The 22,430-nt window shown below is 46.7% G+C and overlaps 1 protein-coding gene across 7 annotated transcripts in view; it reads right to left on the bottom strand.

Annotated features, from left to right (window-relative positions):
• Window positions 1-228: 228 nt before the first annotated feature.
• The window catches only part of Cpped1 (calcineurin like phosphoesterase domain containing 1), a 102,930-nt gene continuing 80,728 nt past the window's right edge, over window positions 229-22,430 (bottom strand). For all 7 annotated transcript variants that reach the window (XM_047534259.1, XM_047534260.1, XM_047534261.1 and 4 more), the window contains one exon: window positions 229-2,663. In XM_047534259.1, the coding sequence (XP_047390215.1) occupies window positions 2,434-2,663 (230 nt within the window). In that variant the 3' untranslated portion in view covers window positions 229-2,433. The remainder of the gene's footprint in view (window positions 2,664-22,430) is intronic.

Genomic DNA, 22,430 nt, shown 5'->3' with positions numbered 1-22,430 from the left:
TTCAGATTCAAACCAGAGTGAGGAGTGAAGCATTGCTGGCTAGAGCAATTGCCACTGTGGATGGAGCTGTTCTGTGACCCAATGGTTCAGTTGTCTCCTCCAGCGAAATTCTCTGCCTGGAACCATCTGTTCCTCATATAGACTCTGCCACCCTGAACCTAGCGCAACCAGGGAAGGGGCTTCTGGGCCTCATCTGGACTCTGCAAATCCCAGCATGAAATCCCAGGCTTCCGGCTGACACTGGATTCTTGCCCAGAAAAAGTGGTCAGAGGTACCCACTGTGGTGTGTGGCCAGAACTGAGCTGGTGCCAACCTCCAGCTCTGAAAAGCATTTTCCAAGGAGGGGGTGGAGAAGGAGCTTGGGCTGGAGATGCGAACTGCCTGCATCTCGGTCCTTCTGTTCCCACCACTGAGTTGGGTGACCTTGGCCACATGATCTACTTTTCTGAGTCAAAGCACCTGAAACAACACTCAAAACCACAGCACTCGAACCTGTCAAGTCTTTCATTATTTTTCACAGGATAAGGCACTTGTTTTTTTCTTTTCATACTGTTCTTTCTTCATTTTTAAAGAAAATGGAACCATTAAGTGAATTGATGGTCCATTATCTGAGTGATACACGGACATGTGTGCATCTATGGAGATTCTTTCTGACTTCATGATGAACCTCTCGCCACTGTGGGGCTCATGATCCCGTTACATAAAAGATGGTGGGAATTTCACAGTGCTCCTCTTACTTAGCATATGCTTGGGGCGCTTTCAACCAGTTCTTTCACTTATCCAATTTTGGGGGATGGGGATTTACTAAGTTGCATGTCTATTACTTTAAATTATTTCCCTATATATCCCCATTTCAGCATATGGAACAGGACAGACAGCACCTTTAGTCCACTGTGATCAAACTCTTCCCATTTCTCCTGGGGAGTCAGAGCCCTGTGTCCAAGAGTCCCTGGTACCAGGTCTCAAACAAGTGGCTTAGTTGTTATGTCCTGGATTGGACTCACCTTCTGAACTTCTATTCATACCTGTCATAAAGAAGAATGAACACAAAACAAGAACGCAGCAAAACTCTACAAGAGCATTCTAGTTTTGAACATTTTTTAATTTTCTTGTGCTGCATAACAATGAGCTATGGTGTGTCACCAATGTGTGGTATAATTAACTTCGCGTCTTTTGTTCCTTATGAATTTACATATCCAATTATCTTTCTATTTAATTTCTCACAGTTTTGCTACATTGACTAAAACTTTTTAACAGGAAAGTTTTTTAATTTAATGGACTTTGCAGTTCATTTGTAACCAGTCAGTTTTTAAAGTTAGTTCAGGATTGCTAAATGCTATTGTATAATACTGTAAAATTTCCCTGGCAGGATTCAGAGTCCCTGGTTACGTGTCTACAAGGACAACTGCAGAGAAAGGACACCTGGGTGAAAGCACACAGTGGCAGGAGTAGTGAAAAGACGCAGCTGAGCAGCTGATGTGAAAGGTGCTCACCCGAGGCCCAGCTCTTCCACCAGGGGCACTGTCCTGGTGCAGATCAGGGTCAAGCAGTGTGTCTGGCCCCCCAGAACCTCTGGTTTGCTTCTTCTGAGATCTCTGCATCGATTCCCACATTTTCTGCTGAGGCAGATGCAATTAAGAGGTTCATTAATGGAGGGGCATCGAGTCCCACGAGAACCCACCAGCAGACCCACTGCAGCACCAGAGTGTGAACGTGGAGGAACAAAAGGGGCTGTGGAATGACCTCATGTGCCTCGGAGTTAGTCCTCTGGATGAGAGATTCATAAATGGCCAATGTAGCAGCCTGCAGCCACCAGGGAGACAGACTCACGTCCTGACCTGCACTGACTGTATTCTGGTTCTACTGTCAGCAACACCGGAAGTCTCAGAATTGAACAGCCAGTGGGGGCTACTTGACTCCTTGTTAAAATAAGTCTGCGTGGCTCGTAAGAGGAGAGGCAGCTATTTGTTTTGCTAGGAAGGAAAGGAGATGACCTTTGCTTTGTCTAGCATTTTGGGGAGTCATGACCACAATTTAATGTAATCAGATGCAGTTTGTTCAAGGAATTATCAAAGATCACACGTGAATATCAAGTTGGGACTGAGGTCAATAGGTAAACATCGATTAGACGCTGCCAGAAACAATCCAATTCAAAAGCAGAGCTGAGAAATACACCATTAGGAGAATTTACACAAACACCCAGAGACAGTGTAATATCATAACAACTAAAAATTATTTCCAGACTCCCTCTCTCCTTTTCAGGGGAAGGCAGCTATATTTTAATGTAATTACCAAAGGATGTAAATTCACAACCCTGCCTGGTCCACTTTCACATCCCAGCAGGGGCTGGCTTGTGTGCTGATGCTGTTTCTGGCAAAAACAAAACAAAATCAAAACCTCGTGGAAGAGGAAGGTGGACAGACCACCAAGGGTTCACTGCTGCTTCATCAGCTCCATGAGATCGTCCTCCATTCCCTTCTCACTCAGCTCATCTAGGCTGTAGTAGCGGTGAACGATCTTCTCAGCGGTGACCACCACCACTCGGAGCCCATGGGTGTCTTTGCCCAGCTGGCACCCAATGGCAGATGACACCACCATGTCGAGGTTCTCGTAGGTGCCCCCGGCATTCCTGTGGTAGTGGCCTGAGAACACAGCTCTGACACCTGCAAGGAAGGGAGCAGGACGTTAGGGGGCCCAGGATTCCCACGGGGTCTCCTGCGGGCTCTAGTGTTTTACTCTGTGAACTGTACCTCCTTATATTGAATGCATAGTACTGCATGCAATTAAAAAAGCAGCATACGTGACATCCAGAATCTTTTCAAGGATAATTCATACACAACAATGTATTATTAATAAGTTTACTGTAACTAGGACAAAAACGAACAAGATGAGAGAAGAAAGATGCAGTGAGTCACTTTAGAAAGAGATAAAGGAGAAAAGAAAACACTCAGGTTGACATCCACTCAGTGGCGGCTCTCCAAGCACAAACGTAATGCCCACAGGCTGGGTAGCTCAGTGGTAGTGCACTTGCCTACCTAGCCTGTGTGAGGCCTGGATTCAGTGCCTAGCACTGTGACCATAAGGAAAAAATTTAAAAAAATGTTTATCATTCTAATCAAGAGAGTAGAGCATGTTCAGTATTTGATGTCTCTCCCCTGCTCCAAGCTTACAGCCATGATAGATCGAACCTAAGAAAACCAAAGGACATGAGCAGGCTCAGCAACATGGTCAACAGCTGTACAGGAAGGCAAAGTTCAAGTGGGACAAAAACACCGCTGGAATCAAGTTCTTGAATGTCAGAGACTGACAGCACCTTCGTGAGGTGGGGACGACGCATGCCCTCTGCTTGACGCGTGCTGGCGAGAGCTCTGTTTACAGGAGCTGGAAGGACAGGTCACTGCTAGGGACGGGGTAGTGCAGGTCTGGCCAGTACTTCAAGCTAGTGGGTGGGGGAGATGGTTAGCAAGGCCAGTGAGTTTCCACAGTGTAATACCCTGAGTCAAGGCCGATGTCAGTTGCCAACTCGATGTCGATGTCGCTGAACTGGGGTGGAGGTACAGACGCTCAGCACTGTTACAGTGTCTCCACCACACAGCTGCAGGAGCTGTGAGCAACCCTGAACTGGGGTGGAGGTACAGACGCTCAGCACTGTTACAGTGTCTCCACCACACAGCTGCAGGAGCTGTGAGCAACCCTGGCAGCAGAGACAAGTCCTGTGTAGCCAAAGAACTAACTGTGATGAACTCTGTGAGTATTCATTACCTTTGCCGTTTAATCCACAAGGATTCCTCAACCTCCAGGATCCCCGTGGATACCAATACCCAGGATGCTCAATCCCTGGTACAGAGTGGCGTGACATCTGTGCATAACCGACACACATCCTCCTGTATACTTTAAAGCATCTCCTGATAACCTATAATACCTAGCACAGTGTAAACACTATGTGAATAGTTGCACTGCATTGTTTGCAGGAGAATGACAAGAAAGAAAGTCTTTTTTAGCATAGATACAAATTTAAAAAAATTTTTTTGGATCTGTGGTTGGTTAAGTACAGAGGGTTAACTATAATTTAATGGAGAAGTTAATCTTAAAGAAGTTTAATCTTAAATTAAAGAAGTTTAATCTTAAATTAAAAGCTGTTCAACAACCAGTTTGCAAAATCCCTTAAGATCTAATAGTCATGGGACTGGGCATGTAGCTCAGTAGTAGAGCACATGTCAGCATGGGTAGGCCCCAGGTTTAATCCCCTCCCACACACAAAATTAATAATCGGTTCTAATAAGCTGGCAGGAGATGACTCTACGCACCACTGGGCGAGGGCTGGCCACCACCTGAGGTTCTAGCAGGAAGGACCGACACAGGCTCACCATTAGGAATGACCCATGTTCCCCCGCCATCCCTGTGGGGGTCTACATTTCAACTAAGAAGCCTGTTCTATGAAGGGCTCAAGGTGGATGTCACCCAAACCACCAGACACTGAGATGTCAGTCAAGAGAGGACAAGAGAAAAACAAACAGAAAACCCAAAAGAACAACAACAAAAACCCTAAAATAAAACAAAACAAAAAAATACCTATTCCTGAAATTAAACCTGCAACAAAACATTCTACTACCTATGGAGAAATCTCATGCTAAACACGAAAATCCATAACATACACTCTTCCATCATGAACTTCAGATGAAATTAATTACACGAAATCTGTCTGGCAAGTATTTAAAATCAATATGTTGATGTTCAAGAATCCTTAATATATGACTAATATCCATAAAAAGAAAATGTTATGAAACAAAACAGGTGTAAACTGAGAATGATAGGCAATAAAAGTTTTTAAATGGTGAATATGAAAGAGATCCATTAAAATTCAAAATAAAAACGACCCTCAACAAATGGGACAAGTTCTAGATTGGACACTAACCAGAGGAAAATCAGGAACTAAATGAGACTAGGGAAAACGAGGCAGAAGGCAACACAGAGGCCCAGACACAAGCAATGTGAACATGAGCTTGAGGTGAGAGACGAGGCATCAGGGGATGGTTAAGGAGCTGGAAAGAGAGAGGAGAAAATAAAGAAGAACTTGAAGAAGGAACAGCAGAGAATTTTCCAGAAGGGAGGAACACATGGGTCCTCAGGTAAAAAGTACTAGATAGGAGACATAAAAATTATCTCATATTGATAATGTAGTAAAATCATGGCACATCAAAGGGAAAAAGAAACACCTTAAAAAGACATCACAGTGAAAATATTACCAAGGAAAGGCAATTAGAGAGCAGGCACCTCGGCAATGACAGAGTCAAGGAGCAATACCTTCAAATTGCTCAGGGCAAATAACTATGAACCTTCAATTTCATACCTATTTAAGTTTTAGGGCAAAATAAGGATATGTTTAGAAGTATAAAGAACAAGAGTTTGGGCTGGGGAGATAGCTCATTTGGTAGAGTGCTTGCCTCGTAAGCACAAGGCCCTGGGGTGGGGGGAAGACTAAGAGTTTAATACTTCCAAATCATCACTAAAAAAATTATTAAGAGATCTATTTCAGCAGAGGAAAGAATGAAATATTGAAACACAAGAAGTTAATCCTAATAAAATATTTTGGCAAACTGAATTAACAACTAATTTTTTAAAAAAAAAATCCCTATTATTTGATATTAAAAGTGAAATTAAAAACTCAAACAACAAGGTCAAGATGGAAAGTTCAAAGGAAAATTAAAGATATAAAATGTCATCTTTAGAAGAAAATACTGAAAAAATTAGTAGTTTGTTAGGAAAAATGTATAGTCATGTTCTTAAAAATGTTTGTGTATAAGCAACCAAATTAGCACACTAGGTAAACTGGCTAAATTGGTAAATTAGTAAATATACTACATTTTTGTCAAAATTAAAAACTTTTGTGATGCAAAATACATTATCAAAGAAAGGGAGAAAGAAAGAAAAAGACAAGGAACAGGAGAGACGATTTGCAAATCATAAGGGTCTAATATCCAGAAAGTATGAAAGTCTTACAACTCAATGCTAGAAAGGCAATCCAATTAAGAAATGGGCAGAGGATTTGAGCAGACATTTTTCTAAAAAAAGATATACAAATGGCCAATAAGCATATGAAAAGACACTCAAGACACTTAATAAAGAAATGCAAATCAAAACCACAATGAGATAACCACTTTATAGCCACTAGGATATCTATAATAAGACAGATGGAAAGCAAGTATTCACATGGCTTTGGAGAAATTAGGATCCTTGTACAATGCTGGTGGGAATGTAAAATGGCACAGTTGTTTTGGAAAACACTCTGGCAGTTCCTCAAAATGTGAAATATATAGTTGCCATATCCAGGGTTTCACTCCTAGGTACATACCCAAGAGAAATGAGTAAATACGCCTATGCAAAAATGTGTACCTAAGTTTAAAGCAGCAGGGTTCATAATAGCTAACAAGTGGAAGCAAACTACATGTCCACTAAATAATGATGCATAAACAAAAGTGATCTGTCCATACCATGGAATAGTATTCAGCTGTCAAAAGAAATGAAGTACTGATACCTGCTACAACGTGAGGACCCTTGGAAACACTGCTAAGTGAAAGAGGCCAGACACAAAAGGTCACAAAACACAGGACCCCATTTAAATGAAAGGTCCAGAATAGGCAAATTTATAGGGGCAGCAGTTAGATTACTGCTGCCAGAGGTGGGGGGAAGTGGGGATGACGGCTAAGCAGCAGTCAATTTCTTGCATATTTCTTTATGAAACTATAAAAATGGCCTGCAGTTAGATAGTTGGTGATGGTTACATAACCTTGTGAATATACTGAAAGCACTGAATTTAAAAGGGTAAATTTTATGGCATGTGGGTTATAGCTCAATAAAAAAAAGCAGAAAAAATTTATGGGTGAGGAGGTTAAAATGACCCATGTGGCTATGGATTACAGCTGGAAGCATCAGTATGGATCCATGTTTGGCTGGACATCAATGCAGACGGCTGCACACAGAAACACATACAGAAGTCTATCAGCACAGGCCGGGATCCAGACACCCCCTTCCTTGCTGTCTACTGAGACCCTGGGAAGCAAGGACACAGGGCCAAGGGCACACCTAGCACTCAGACCCTGGCTACCATAACCACTCTCCAGTAAGAGGAACTCTGGGCCCTGGAGAGGAGGCTGGTGACAGGACCAGGGCAGGAAACACGCGAGCCGAGCCAGGCGCCTCGCACTGCCAGTTAGCATGGAAGTACTCAAGACCCACACCCCACAACGCTGTGGCGTGTCTGAGGGACACGGCCATCAGCGAAAGAGCTCCCGACAGTCCAGGCTTAACAAGTGGAGCAACCAAATACATCAGGATTGAATTACAACCCAAAGTGTTAAAAACTACACAAGTCCCTGTTGATATGAATGACTGAATAAAGAAATAAGTGGGAGAAAGAGAAACAGAACTCCCATGTGGAAAGGCAAATGCTTCATGGAGATAGTCCTCCCTCGAGGGGGAAAGCCGAGCTCCTCAAGCCCTCAGAGTGGGCTGTGTGCACCTGAGGGGGAGAATCTGGATGACATCAGTGTGCGTGCGACTCACTCTAAGGCTGTGATGCAGTTCCACCTCTGAGGTCCTCCTCCTGCAAGCCCACCACTCCAGTCAAGTCGCCAGAAAAACAGAAAATTCTGGAAGAGAGACAACCTAAGGAACACCTGACCAGTACTCCTCCAATATCAGGGTCACCGTCAAATACAAGGAAGTCTGAGAAACTCAGCCAGCAGGAGCCTAAGAAGACACGATGGCCAAATGTAACCTATCCAGGCTTTTAACAATAAAGACTGAATCTCGGAACAAATTTAGATTTAAATGAAAATTGCGTGATGGCCACACTGTGCCTCCCACATGAGTATCCTACGCTGGGGCGGTGCAAGCTCTCTGATGAGTGAACCAATACGGAAGCATGAGCAAGTCCAAGTTGGATGCCCTTAGTTTTTTTCTTATGTCCTTTTTCTGTTCCAGGATTAGAAGAATTTTTGCAAGGAAGGAGATAAGAGATTGAGACAGTTGGTTAAAAAAGAAAAAAAGACTAGGGAGAGAGGGAAGGAGGAAAAAGGGGAGTGAGAGGAGACAGAGAAAAAGGCCGAGGGAAGTTGTCTGGAAGACTTGCTGCTCTCGCCTGTTAGCAGGAGACCTGAGATGGAGCTGTGGACGCTGCAGCCCCGTGTGCTGCAGGCCAGGAGACTCACCTGAGGCAGGTGTGGCTGTGCGGCGCCGAGGGGCAATGCAACGGGTACAGAGGCAGGTGACCCAGCTTCCCCACCACTTGAAGCAGCCAGGGCGGGGAGAAGGGCTGTCCCCACTGACTGGACGGCAGCAGACGCCACCCACTCCAGGGGCTCGGTGGCAGTACCGCCTCCCGTGCTACTGTGCTCCCTTCACCCAGCAAAATCACCGCAAGGCAATTCATCCTTCAGAAATCCCCGAGAAGAGCCCAGGGATGTGAGGGTCGTGTCTGGGCATAAATACCCAGGACCACGCTCGCTGACACTGTCTGCAAAGCTCGCTGAGGGGAGACTGCTTCATTATCGCAGTGCCCTTCAGGCATCCCAAGACCCCTAGTAGGCGCCTGAAACTGAGCTCTATGCACAACAGGTGTCCCCCACATGCCCTGCAGCACTGCAATGTACAGCCAGAGCCACCATTTGTCCCTGCATGTTTTATGTCCTGGTGTCCCCTTTGCCTCCTTGCACTTGGTGGTCACCTTAAGTAAAACAGGGCCACCTGAACATAAGCACAGCAAGACCACAGCTGAGCTTACAGCCAAGAAGTCCACCAGGGCTAAGATGTGGGCGGCATAGATAGCGAGAATACTGGAAAAAGGGACAGTTCACACCCAGGACAGGACAGAGCAGGACAGTGCCAGAGGACATTTTGTCATGCTACTCAGGACAGCAGGAAATTAAAACTTCTGTATTGTTTATTCCTGAAAATTTCCACTTCATATTTCAGGATACAGTTTACCACAGGTAAACTAAGAACTGTGGAAAGCAAAACTTCAGATAAGGGGAGATTATCATATTTTAAAAAAAGAGATTCACATGCACTGGCACTGCAAGGCACCAGTGATATTCTGTATGAACAGCAAGCTGCAAAAAAAAGTGTGTTCCTATATTTGCAAAATAAAGACAATGTCTATGCAAGAGGGCGCAGGCACGCGTCTGTGCCTCCAGGGGACTGGGGGAGCTCAGCAAGGGGCACCACTCTCTGCCTTAGTACTGTGATTACAAGTTGATCGACGAGCAGGAACAAAACATGGAGGAGACATGAACAAGACAGGGGTAGCCAGAGGGACCCAGGAAAGGGATAAGCAGGTACGCCACACCAGGGTCTGGGCTGTGTGGTTCACAGCGCAGCTGCAACTGCTGGGCTGGGTGCCCGATGAGTCCCTGCCACAGAAGAACAGCTCCTGATTGCACAGGGTGTGTGTGTGTAAATGACTGCTTCCTTGGTAGTCTTCCTGGGGTGTCAAAGCCTCACGGCCTGTGTCCTCAGAGGCCCCAGTGGGAGTGAGATGACGCTTGCCCGGGGAGCTCCGAGTGGCTGGATAGAAAACACAGTGTTAGTTGCTGGGGTTTCAACCAAGTCCCGTGTGGATGAGAAAAGGGTTAACTGCCAGAGGACGATGCTGGCTATAAATCAATCAGTTACCCATAAACTTATCTGATCAATAAACATACAAGAGCCAATTCTCTTTTCAAACAGGGGGCACGTGACTGATCGGGCCATACCAGATCTGGCCTCTAACAAGATGGAGGAGCCCACCTCTCCTTTATTACAGTCACACAGGTAGGGGGCCAAGACCCCAAGGGGCTTCTTCTGTGATGAGCAGGATGGGGTGGAGGTAGGGGAGCCAATTGCTCAGGAAAACTGTCACAGAACCAGATGGTAAACCATGCCCACACAGGGCCACCTACTCCCCAGTGACCTGGGACCCATGGCTGCCAGTTCCTGGGAGTCAGGCTCAATCACATCTGATTCTGCTAGATATGGATGGCTTCCCACAGTTATTTTTTTTTGTATGCTAAATTATGTTTATGAAATTTGTCTTTATACCTCATAGTTGTAAACTGCACTATTTTGGAGAGAATGGCAATTTTGAAATAAGTGCACATTAGCAAGAATTAGTGGCAAAAACTCATTTTAATCTCATGCCGTGTTCACTGGCACTGGTGGAGATGGAGCATTAGTGGTGACTGGCCAGGTGGCCCTCGGACTGTGGCACTGCTCTGCAAGAGCACGCCACCCTCTTCCTCTCCAGCTCACCACCTGTTAAGTCCTGAGACACAGAAAATACGACCAGCTGAGGATCCTGAGTGGCAGGCGTGCCTGAGGAGGGCCTGGTAAAGCTGCCAGTAAGCAGCACAGTTGCTCAAACCCTCTGCCTCCTCGAAGAAGAGCGTTCTCCTTGCTACATGAGGGACTAACATTTTGGGTCCCCTGTGAGAAACCAAGCAATGACCATGTGATAGGGTTACAAAGGCATGGTCAGCTGAGTAGGGGCTGAAGTCTGTCTCAAAAGCTGGGAGACTGAAAACTCCATTCTCATGGACTCTGGTGCTACTTTCAAAGTTCTGGCAAGCTCCTGGATGGTCCAGCGAAAACCCAATCATAGCGGGTGTGGCGTTGGGTGGGGGAGCGGAGGAGGTGCTTCTTGGGTTGGAACCAGGTCTGGGGAAGTCTGGTGAGCATCTGGTGATGGGAGTTTCTGGGTCCATCTCTAGCCTTCTGGAAAGCCTGGGAGTTTTGAACCTGAGCATGTTCTCCTCGTCTAGCCTCCAGTAAGGTCAGGTACCAAGGTAGAGTGGGTCACGAGTCAGCCTGGATGGAGCAGAGCGGCAGCCACATCTTGTGTCATGTGGGACACAAAATCCTTTCCAATCTTCATCCCACTGCATCCTCCCAACGGACCTTGGTCTCGAGGACTCACATCATCTGCACTGTATAGGTGAGAAAACTGTGGCCCACAGAAGCTCAGAAACCAGCACAAAGCCACACAGCTAGCACATGGTGCAGGCAGGACCAACTTGAGTACCAACTTCGGTACCAGGATGTCAGGAGCCTTGCCTTTGACCGGCCTTGCAGACCCAGGCTCTGTTCTGTTTTTAAACCTTGGGCACATTTCTGACCTTGAGAGCGATGGCTTCCTTGTCTATAAGATGAATAATGACAATGCTCTTAAAAGGTGGCAGAGGTCCGGAGGGCAGCAGGGACGTGCCAACAACCCATCCTCCCCCAGGAGGCTTCTCAGGACAGTGCCAGCTTCTCACTCCCAGAGTGGAGCCCAAGTCCAGCCTGGCATCCGAGCTCTGGAACACGCAGTCCAAGTTACGCCCTGTGCCTTCCAGTCGGAGGGGCCTTATTCGTTAAAATGTTTCATCCACCTTGGCTTTCTATGGGCTTCTGAGAGGGAAGCACTGATTCATGACTGGATGGAGTCCGGAATGTGTTAATCAATCGTGGCCTCCCTGACGGGGACAGATTTTAGTGTGTTTTCAGCAGTTGAGCAGAATTTCCTTTTGGGCCATTGATTGGTCATCTGTGGCCGACACGCCTCTGTGCTTCTGTAATTGAGTATTACAGATAGATTGTCTTTGAATTATGCACTGCTGTAAGGAGGTGACAAACATCTTAAATTACTGCCAGAAGAATTTCCAGCAACTACAGCCGCTGTGTCCGCAGGGGATGGCTTTCTGTGGCATCAGCTTCATAGTCATTTCTTCATGGTATCATGTCAGAAAGATACCAAAAGGCCATTTTTAAGCTGCCTTGATTCAAACTTGTTTCAAATCAATCAGAGGATGGGGTTATAATCTCCGTATAATTTAATATTCTAATATCAGAAACTTGCTTCAAATCAATCAGGAAATCGAATGTGACTCAGTACAATTCTGATATGAAAAACTGACTTAGACCTGGAAAATGTAAGCAAGTTCTAATCGGACACCTTTTATTTTTATCTGGCATGAGTACATTTTCAGAAATGCTATGCATCTTGACACTGCCAGCTACAGCAGCGAAAATTGTGTTGTAAATCATTAGTTGCACTCAATTTATTCTGCCTCAGGGGTAAGGAGAAAATGTGACTCATTTAAAGAGAAAGAGAGACAGAGAGCAGGAAGTGAAAAAGAGAGTTTGGGTGTGACCCTGCAGAAAGTGGGCATGAATACTGTGAGTCCGTCTGCTCAACAGGGAGCCGGAATGCAGGCATGAGGCGATCCTGGTCAGCGCCCAGCAATGGCCATGAGGCAGGGGAGGGGCAGGTGTTCTCAGTTTTAGGAGGTACAGGCCGCCAACTTGAGATCCTTTCGGCCCTCCTGGGCAGGGCTGGAGTTGCCAGTCTGGGGCCGCACATCCAGTAACCACTCCCAGTGGTCTCCCTGCTATGCGCCTTTCCTGGAGCCCAGTGGCCTGTGGCGGGGACTGCCGGGAGTGTGCAGAGAGGAGGGTCACTCCAGGTTCTCTGGGGAAGGCAAGATACTGTGTCTTCGGTGTCAAACCCCTTCTGGTGCCAGGGTGAGTGCAGTGCAGCAGGGCAGCGAGATCAACCACTCCCAACAATCAAGAAATCAGGGCTGGGCTGGGAATGTGGCTCAGTGGTTAAGAGCCTCTGCGTTCAATCCCTGGTACCAAAGCCCCCTGCCCCCAAAAAACTCAAGTTCCATAGCCTGGTAGTGATGGAAAGAACTCTGCATAACAGAATGCAGAAAGGGACAAATGATTTCAAAGTGCTTTATTTGCTGAACATCTCTGATGAGCTGAGAACTTGGCATGTGTAATATCTCAGTTATCATCATAACATGGATGAAGGCATGATGCACAGAGAGGTTAAGTGACGTACTGGGTCACACAGCTAGGATACATGTTGGGATCAGGCTGACTCAGAAGTACAAGCCCCGTTCACCATGTTAAAGGTGCAATGTGCCCAAGGTCATGGTGCTGCAGGCCTGTAAGAAGGCTTCCTGGAGGGGGAGGCTTTGACATGAATGTACCAGTTCTCTGACCTGGAACCTGAAGGGGGACCAAGACTAGGTAGTAATAGTAACACTGGAGTGCTCATTACCTGCCAGGCATTGTTCTAGACACTTAGCGTTTCTAACTTATTCATTCCCCACAATCTCCCCACGAAGGGGGCACGGCTGTTATCCCATGTTAACAGACGAGGAAATGGAGACTAAGAGACATTTGGTGTTTGCTTAACGGAGGGATCTGAGCTCAGGGTTTGGCCCATCAGGGCTCTTAGCCAAAATGGCTGCCCAGTGAGGCAAAACAGACACACCAGGCCTCCGGACACCAGCAGCAAAGCTACAGTGTCAGGTGTACTGACGCAGAGCAGCCAAACACGACCAGAGGCTCCTGCTGCCTGTCATGGCCAAGCACCTGCATCCTCTCTGGCGTTTCAGTCCTGTTGAGAGCCGACAGCCTCCGAGCATTTTCCAGGGGAGGAGAGTGAAAATCTGCACACCAGTGGAAGCACTAGGATTTCAGTCTGGATTCCCGCTGGGCTGGAGGGCAGGGGAGGCAGGGAAGGCAGGGGCACGGGGACAGGGAGGCCAGGGTCACAGAGGGCTAAGCTGGCTGTTATGGAAACGACTTAAAAAGGGGCTGGGGCAGGTGTGTCTTCCCGCCCGCCCTAAGCACCACGCATCTCAGCACTTCCCGTTCAGCCTTTCACTGGTCCCAGCCTCCCAGCCTGGCACAGGTGTGCACTGGAATGGGACCTCACAGACATTTCCGTGAGCCCTCTTTTGAGGGTCATTCCTCTTTTCAGGCTCTGTCCCAGCTACAGACCTCTGCCTTCTTTTGTAGAGTGAGTCATGTGGAAAAAATGCAAGCTTGTGGGCATGGCTGTGGCCACTAAAACTTTACTTAGGAGAACAAAAGGAGGGCCAACCCCACCAATGGAGAAAAGTATACCATTAAAAGTTTATGTTTGGTCCATCAAAGTTGAGCCAAAATTTCCAGATTCTTCAAAAACTGAAAGCTTCTGCGCATTTCAAAAATAAAAACAACAGAGTGACTTGTAATTTACTTTATAAAACAAGGGATGTCAATCCAACTGGGTGAGACAAGTATATCTGCCATACGAGGAACACTACTGTAATGAACACAAGGTAGTTCAATTACTCTACAAATAGGAGCAACTACCTGATGGTCAGACTTCTTTATCTACTTTAAAGAGTGTCAACCTCCTACCACTTAAAAAAGTAATTCAAGGGCTGGTGTCTAACTCAGTGTTAAGCATCTGCATGCACGAGGCCCACTGATTGTGGTTCAAACCTCATTGTAGCCAGAAAAAAGCAGGGGGGTGGATTTTGACCCAAACCAACTGTTTGTACTACGGTTGCTTAGAATCAGCTTGTCAACTTTGACAATAAATGAAGCAGTTAGAATTTTGATTGGTTGAACCTACAGATCAACTTGGGGAAAATGCCAATTAAAAGAGTCTTCCAATCCATGAACATGGTCTATCTTTCCTCTTACTTAGGTCTTCTTTTGTTATTTTCATCAGTGTTTTGAAGTTTTCAGGGTAGAGGTTTTAGACATTATTTGTTCTTCCTAAGTATTTCTGTTTTGGTGCCACTGGCGATTTAATTGTTTTTTTTCAATTTCCCTTAACAACTGTCTGCTGATAGTATATAAGAATTGATTTTGCCTATTAACCTAAACCTTGATAAATCATTTATTAGTTCTCAATTGTTTTATAGACTTCTGAGTAACTGCTACCCCCTTCTTTCACAGTACTGGATACATCTTCTGTCTCACTCTTAACATAGTCCTTTCATATGGCTTACTGTGGTGGACACTGTTGGCATCCCTGCCAGGGCCCCTGTGCAGGTTGGTGCAGCCACCCTCCAGCTGTGAGAGGATTGACTGCTGAGAGCCCACAGCTGCCTTTTTCTCAGAAGCTCCCTCCCATTGAAGGAGACAAGGAGGCCAAGTCAATGTCAATGACAGGCAAAAAGGCCACTCCTCAAACAGTAAAATGAGTGACTCCACTTACAGGAAGTGCCAAGAATAGGCAAACCATAGAGACAGATTTCTTGAGCCAGGGGGAGGGAGAGGAGTTTGGGAAGAAATTGAGGAGTGACTGCCAAAGAGTATAGGATTGCTTTATGTGGTAATGGAAATAGTGTATGATGGATCCTGGTGTTGAATGTAAAACTCTGTACATATGCTGAAAACCACTGAATTGTAAACTTTAGACAGATAACCTGAATAATATATGAATTACATCTGTTACCAAAATAAACAAACAAGAAGGAATAACAACAATAATAGCTATCATTTACTGAAGGCCTGCTATGGGCTAGTCTATATTATTTAAAATTCTTCGACATTTCTAAAATGTATTATTGTACATGGGGTAGGGTGGAGGTCAGTTCTTGCACTGGGGTGGGACCACATGTATGGTTTGATTAGTGTTCTGGAGCCCCGTGGATTAGGCTGCAGTCAGATGATGGTTAAGACCAAACTTTCTGTGCTTTTCCTCTGTCCTATTTCCTCACCTCCCTGACCCCAAGAGCCAACTCCAATCCCTGTCTCTGGGTCTCCTGCTAGACACCCCAACCTAACAGTTACTTTGGCTAAGTCTCATGATATCTCATTAATCTAACAGTGAGATGTAGAAATATCCTAATAGAAACTAAGTAACAAGTCACATGCTTGAAATCCCAGCAACTCAGGGGGCTGAGGCAGGAGGATCACAAGTTCAAGGCTAGCTTGGGCAACTTAGCAAGACTCTTCTCAAAATAAATAAATAAATAAATAAATAAATAAATAAAGGGCTGAGGCTCAGTGGTAGAGCACCTCTGGCTTTAATTCCCAGTTATCCACCCTGAAAGAAAAGTAACGCATGAGGTAGGAGAGCAGAAGAATACACTACGGCAGTGTGAATAAACACACTGTAGCCGCGAAAAAGAACAAGAACGATAAATGTACCGAGAGTGGAGTGATTTCTAAGAAAAATGGTTAAGTGAACCAGGAGCAAGAAAGCAGATGTGTGTTGTGGGGTGTGCTTTGTAAGAGAAATAAGATGACACATGGTGCATGCAGCTTACCCTTGAACAGATCAGAAAAGGGTACACGTGTAGACAGCGGCTCTCACACACAAGGGAGGGCTGAAGCAGCTGGGGTTAGAGGCAGGGAAAGGTGGGTGAAGGGCACCCAGGTGTTCTGCTCACCATCGTCACTCCTGCAACTCTTCTGTAAGCTTAAGAATGTGTCTGAATTCTTAAAAAGTAAAGGAAAAAACAACACAAGATTGCTAAAAATAAAAGGAAATATTGTAAAAATACAGAACATCAAATAATAAAAGGGAGGGGGAAGGGAATTGCTGGAAAGCCCTCTTCCCATTTAGGACTTCAGTGTGTACTTCTCAGATAAAACATCAATAGGTACGTTACAGATGATACGCACACGCATGCACACAAGCAGTGCTGTGCAGCAGGGTGCCTGCATGGGGTCTGCAACATGCTCGCGTTCACTGAGTCACATGCAGCTTTCTGTCGGAGGAACTCTCTAAAATCCTGAAAGCTGTTCTGATATGTAAAGTCTAGAGGGTCAGATGATCTTTCTGTATTTCGATAATAAAAGCCCTCACCTGGGAGGGCAGGTGGTTTTAGAGCCTCTCAGCCCTCCAGGGACTGGCCAGGCACAGGGGGCCTGCTGGGTTAGAGCTGCTCCTCAGTGAGCTTCAGGACCCTGGGCAGAGACCGTCCTGGCCCCCAGATGTCCTGAAGTCTGCGGACCCCACAGCTGGGTCTCGGGGAGGCCTCTGCTCCTGTCTGCGGCTCTTATCTGCACCAGACCCTCTGGGTGATGGGGGTGCCCAGCTGACTGCTCTGCTGCTGTGTGACTTGTAGTGGGGACCCTCTACTTCAGAAGCTGAGTCCCTTGAAGACGTCACCACTGTGACAGGACCAGGTGCTGCTGGGCTGGGCTGCTGGAAGCCTGGGTCATGCCTCCCCTCTAGTGGGTGCTCTGCTTACACTCGAACATCTGGTCACCTCAGGCATTGATCAGATGTCTGGCCCATGTGACAGGAAACATCTGGCTTGTTTAGATTTGCAGCCTCCTCTTGGGTCTCACTGCTCTTTCTCCCTCCCCCAGTTTCACTTCAGTAGGAAGCAATGATCCAGTTGTTGCAAGGACCTTCACTCAAGGCCAGCTCATCCTGCGCAACCCAAAGAGATTCCTTTTGTTTCATTTTAAGGCTTTTTCTAACCTAAAAAGAAGTCACATAAATCACATTTGTTTTACCTCACCTAAACATTACATGACAAAAGTCATATTTTAAATGAAACTGAAGGCAGGAGAAGGGGATGGCATGCAATTCTTGGTGGCAGAGGAGTGAACCTGGTAACAGCCAGTCTAGAGCATTGCAGTTTAACTGGGATGAACTGGTTCTGGGGTAGAAGTTCCCAAAAAAGAGTGAAGGGAAGAGTCCATGGTCAGAATCATCACACCAACACTCGGGTAGCCCAGGGGGCCATGTTCCTGTCTATAACTGCCACACCACTGCACCACGGCCCACTTATAAGGCAAAAGCACAGGGATCTTCTCTGCCCCCTGGAGCCCATGCTCCCATGCTCCAGGGTAAACAGCAGCTGTGGGAAGCAGCTACTTTCAGGGCCCAGAGATGCCTGGCTGCCCTCTGTCCACAGCCTGGTGGGTGATCACAGACTCCTGTCAATTCCCCACCCTGGACTCCAGGATCAGTCAGTTCTCAGCCTACGGTCCCAATGCCCCTTATTCCTTTTCTCCATGGGAGGCTAGGCCCAGTTTTTTAATTTATTGTCTCCCTTCCTGATGAGCTGGGCATTCAAAAGCTGTGTGTGGAATATGCAAGGAGGCTGTATTTTATTAATATTAATATGTGGTTGGCAGAAAAGCAGTGGCAGCTTAGGGTGGCAGCCAGGTGACAAGGGACACAGGCTTGAGCTTGGTTCCACTGTTGCCAAGCTGTGGGCATCACGTGTACCTGCCTCTGAGCCTCGGTGTCCTCATCTGGAAGGCAGGGCGAGTGCCAACCACCCCAGGGCTGTGAGGAGATCAAGTGAGAATCAGCAGCACGCCCGGGGTCACCCAGCAGGAAGCTGTGTGTCACGTACCCAGGCGGCACCAATAATTATACTTCCCTCTCATCTTTCTCTGAGTATCTGATCAGAAGATCTTTTTTTTTTTCATTTGCACAAATTACATCTTTCTTGCTATTCATAATTTCCTCTTTATTTCTAAAAGAAGATGGCAGGCTTGTGTGTGGAGGGAGTGCGGGCGCACATTAAGGTTTCAATCCAGAATGGACAATTTTCCAGATTTCCATTCCCACTTCCCATGCCCTATCTTAAACACAGCTGTCAGGACAAGAGGCTCATTAAAAAGATTGTTTTGACTGATGGAATGCTCATGTATCAAATTGGAAATCCATCCAAAAATACTCAAGGGAGGTAGACAGAGGTGGTGGTGAGTTGCAGAAGGGAACTGTTCTGCAGAATGTTGGAGATGAAATCTGCTGGGAAGAAGGTGGCTGCCTCTGCCTGGAGCCAGGAGGGCAGTGCTGCGGCCACTCACGTGTGAGCGCCTGGAGAAGTCCACTTCTGTCTTAAAAGTGGGCAGAGAAACATTCTCGCTGGGCAATGAACCCTTAACACACCAGCCAGGTGAGCTGGCTCTTCCCTATTTGGGACCCTGAGGCTCCTCTCTGGTCCAGCCCAGCCTTGATGAACAGATCCTCTTCCTCCATGAGCCTTCCCACACAGGCCTTCCCAGGCTCTGTCCACGTGTTTCTCTTCTTGCCTTCCCTGTCACTGCTGACCATGGCTCTGCTGTCACCTCAGCCATGGCCGGCTGCTGATGACCACATCACTTCCCAGACTCAGCTTTGTGGCCGTCAAGGACCTGTCCTCTGACATCCCTTCAAGTACTGCCAACTGAGCTCATGTCTTCCTCTGTGGGCTAAACTGACCATCACACACAGTGACTTGAGCCAGGGATGAGGGCTAGCCTGGCCTCCCTCCTCTTCCTGGTCTATGTGTCTCGGGTTGGTCTGTCTGTCTGAACACACATGTCCCATGGTCCCTCTGTCCTCTCATCCTCCGTGCAGTCTTTGTGGGGCCTGTCTGTGCCTTCCAGTCTGTCATCCTCTTGGCCCTCAGATGTGCCAGGATGACATTCAGCCCACAGTACCACGGTGGATTAGCCAAGCGAGGGGTGTATCTTGTTTACCTATGATTTATCTACACCATAAAAGGAAGGAGGTGAGCATTCCAGGAAGGTGCCCCTGCGTCAGGAATTCATTAAGGCTCCCCGACCTTTTTACTTTGCAACCTTGGACTTGAGCTTTTATCCTCAGGAAAGCAAAACAGCCACAGCATTGCATCCAAGTTCCAAGCAGGAAGAAGAGGAAAGGGCCATTCTGGAAATGATTTTGTTTCCTATAAAAACCCCCCTTTTCTGCCTCTGTTGTCATTCCCTCATGTGATGTCCAGGGCCATGACAGCCACTGGAAAAGGTCCAGCCTTGGCAAAGAGCCACACCGGGAGACAGATCAGGAGCATGGGGAGGTTCTGGGTGCTCCAAAACCTGTGGTCTTCTGTTTATCTGGCAGACTGTTCCTCGTTTTCTGCGCAGGACGTCTTGCAGTGTCCTGTTTCATGGAGCCCAAAGGAGCCAATATAACCTTAGGTTTGTTAGAAGAGGAACTCTCCTTTTGGGGTGACCAACCACGCAGTTTTGAACACTACATAAACTGGCCTTTGGAAGCTCTTAACACCAACAGTTCACCTATTGTCCAAGAGGTCTACAAGTTTCCTAGCTCGGGTGGGAATCAGTAAGGCTCTGGAAGAACCACTTTGTTGATGACAAAGTTACTTCTGCTTTTGAAAAGCTGCTTTCCTGAGCACCTTGTGGATGATCAACAGCACCCAGGTGCAGACCCAAAGGCAGCATGTGGTCGTCCTCCATCACAATAGGACAGAATCCAAGGTGTGACCTCAAGCCACATCTATATGACAATTTGGAAGTGAGAAATAGACAATATGCACTTGAGACAGGGTGTGTGGTATCAAAACAGCCCTAATGTGTCAATGGAAAACAAAGAAAATCCTTCCTCCCTTTGACTTAGACTATAGCCTTTCCCTTATGGCTGAAAGAGACTATGCACAGACAATGCTACATGCATAACCATTTTTGGAAGAGAGGTGATGGCTCTTAACTATTATCCACAGAGTGTCAATGGCAATTGCTCCTGAGTACAGGGGCCTATGAGGTAAGAACTGCTCTTCCATTTCTACATGGCTACATTTTTTTTTTTTTTTACTTAGGACTGAACTCAGGGGTGCTTTCCAATAAGCTACATCCCCAGTCCATTTTATTTTTTTAACTGTGAGACAGGGTCTCACTAAGTTGCTAAGGCTGGCCTTGAACTTGCAGTCCTCCTGCCTCAGTCTCCCTGGTCACTGGGATTGCAGGTGTGCACCACCATGTCAGGCTCTACATGGCCACATTTAGGTCTGTATAAGCACCTGTGTCATATCCACAATTTTCACTAAGATTTTCATAATCCTGCTCTTTACAGAAGCAGTTTGCTTGCCCTTGACCCAGACTTCCTTAAAGGGCTCCCTTTTATTAGGGATCATCTTCTAAAAAGTTTAAAAGATACAGATAAGTGTAAAAAATAATATAACATTCATATTCCTATGGCCCAAAGATAACACACGGTAAGCTACTCTCACTATTTTTTTAAAAAAGAAATGCTCAGATTGCAGTCAAAGTCCCTAAGAGCCTCATACCAGAGGCTCTTAGCTTCACGTTTGAGACCAGCCAGAGCTTAGGCCAAAGGTTCAGCAGCCTTGTGAGGCCGAGGAGGGTGACTCCAGGGTCCTGAGCAGGGCAGGAAAGGGGCTCCACTGCGGGGCTCAGTGTGCGGGTGGGTCGGCCACACCAACGAGGCTTGCTTTTGCTGAAAACAGTCTTTCCATGATAGGTCAGTGGCCTTGGCCCAGAGGAGGCCACAGAAATCTACTGGATTAACTGAATTTAGGTGCCCCCAAAACAGACGTCGGAGGGGTGATTTTGTGAAGACATGGCCACGAGGTTAAGGCTGCTGTGAATTAAAGGAAGGAAAGAAGAAAGGAAGAAGGAAGGAAGCATGAAATGACACTGTCGTGGGAGTCACCAGGGCCACAGGTGCCAGGCCAGTCCCACACTAAGAGGAGCCATGTGCCCATCACACAGGAGCAAGCAAAGAGCATGCCCGTCCCTGCTGCGGTTTACAAAGAGAGAAGTTTCAATATCAAAAAGGTCACTAAGTCATCAGGAGGTCCCACTCCAGGGTTCTGCACTGGTGGCAACCCCCTGCCTCCTGACTGTCCCCAGGGTCTGGGCTCCTGGGGGTTAGGCCCAGCACTTACTCATCTCTGTGCCCTTAATTTCCAAATGCAGAAAATGTGTGCAATGAATCTGAAAATACAGAGGTCAATGTGACAGTAAGGAGTATGCCTGACCTACCCCGAGAGCTCCCAAGAGACGCCGAGTCTCCAGCAAGATACGACACTCAGTCACAGGCAGCCTTACCAAAGCAACTTCAGTTCCATAAAAATGAAACCGCGCAAACAGCTTTTAGATTTAGGCATAAAACCAAGTTTATGGCAGTAGCATTTATCACAAAGAAGAGGTGGAAATGGCCTACCCATCCAATAGTGGCCAAAGAGTTAAAGGAAAACAATATGTCACAGCAGTGCTTTGGGGAATGTTTTTAAATGACACAAGATAATGCTTTGCATGACATCATCTTATCCTTTCAAAATGCTCATTTGACATGATGCCAGCTTTATGAAAAGAAGGTACTTATTGATAACAAGAAAACATTAACGAACGGGCAGCTCAGAAACCAGGCTACCTGCAGTCTTCCAACCTGTGCAACCAGAGATGGCGCCTGCATGTGACACCACAAACTACGCTAAATATGAAGCCCATGAACATGGCGTGGTGTGTGTGTGTGGGATGGGAGAGGGTCACTGGTGAATGAGGTGCTGGCAGGGTAGACACACACTCAAATTCCTGAGAAGCCAATAATCACACAATTGATGAATTCAGAAAGAGACCCTTAATGAAATCGAGCCCTCAATGCTGCTGCTCTCAATGTCAAGCTCAGGGCTCCGTCCAAGAGTTTTTCCCAGGTAACTCAGGCAAGGGAACCAGTCGACATTTCCCTGTCCAGTCTGAGTTGTGCACACCAGCAGTAAGAGCCGACGTTCTGCCAGACACAAGTTGGAATAATAAACTGGCTGGCATAGTTTTTCTCTTTCCTCAAGATAACATCTCAAATCAAGTGTTATGATCCCTTTAATTGCTATTTTCTGGAGCCATGGTCCCCTTGTCAAGGGAGTTTTTCCTGGCGGCCATAA

This window comes from Sciurus carolinensis, chromosome 18, assembly GCF_902686445.1.
Source record: "Sciurus carolinensis chromosome 18, mSciCar1.2, whole genome shotgun sequence".
NCBI lineage: Eukaryota > Metazoa > Chordata > Mammalia > Rodentia > Sciuridae > Sciurus > Sciurus carolinensis.
Note: the sequence above shows the minus strand (reverse complement) of the source record. Positions and strands in the feature narration are given on the sequence as shown.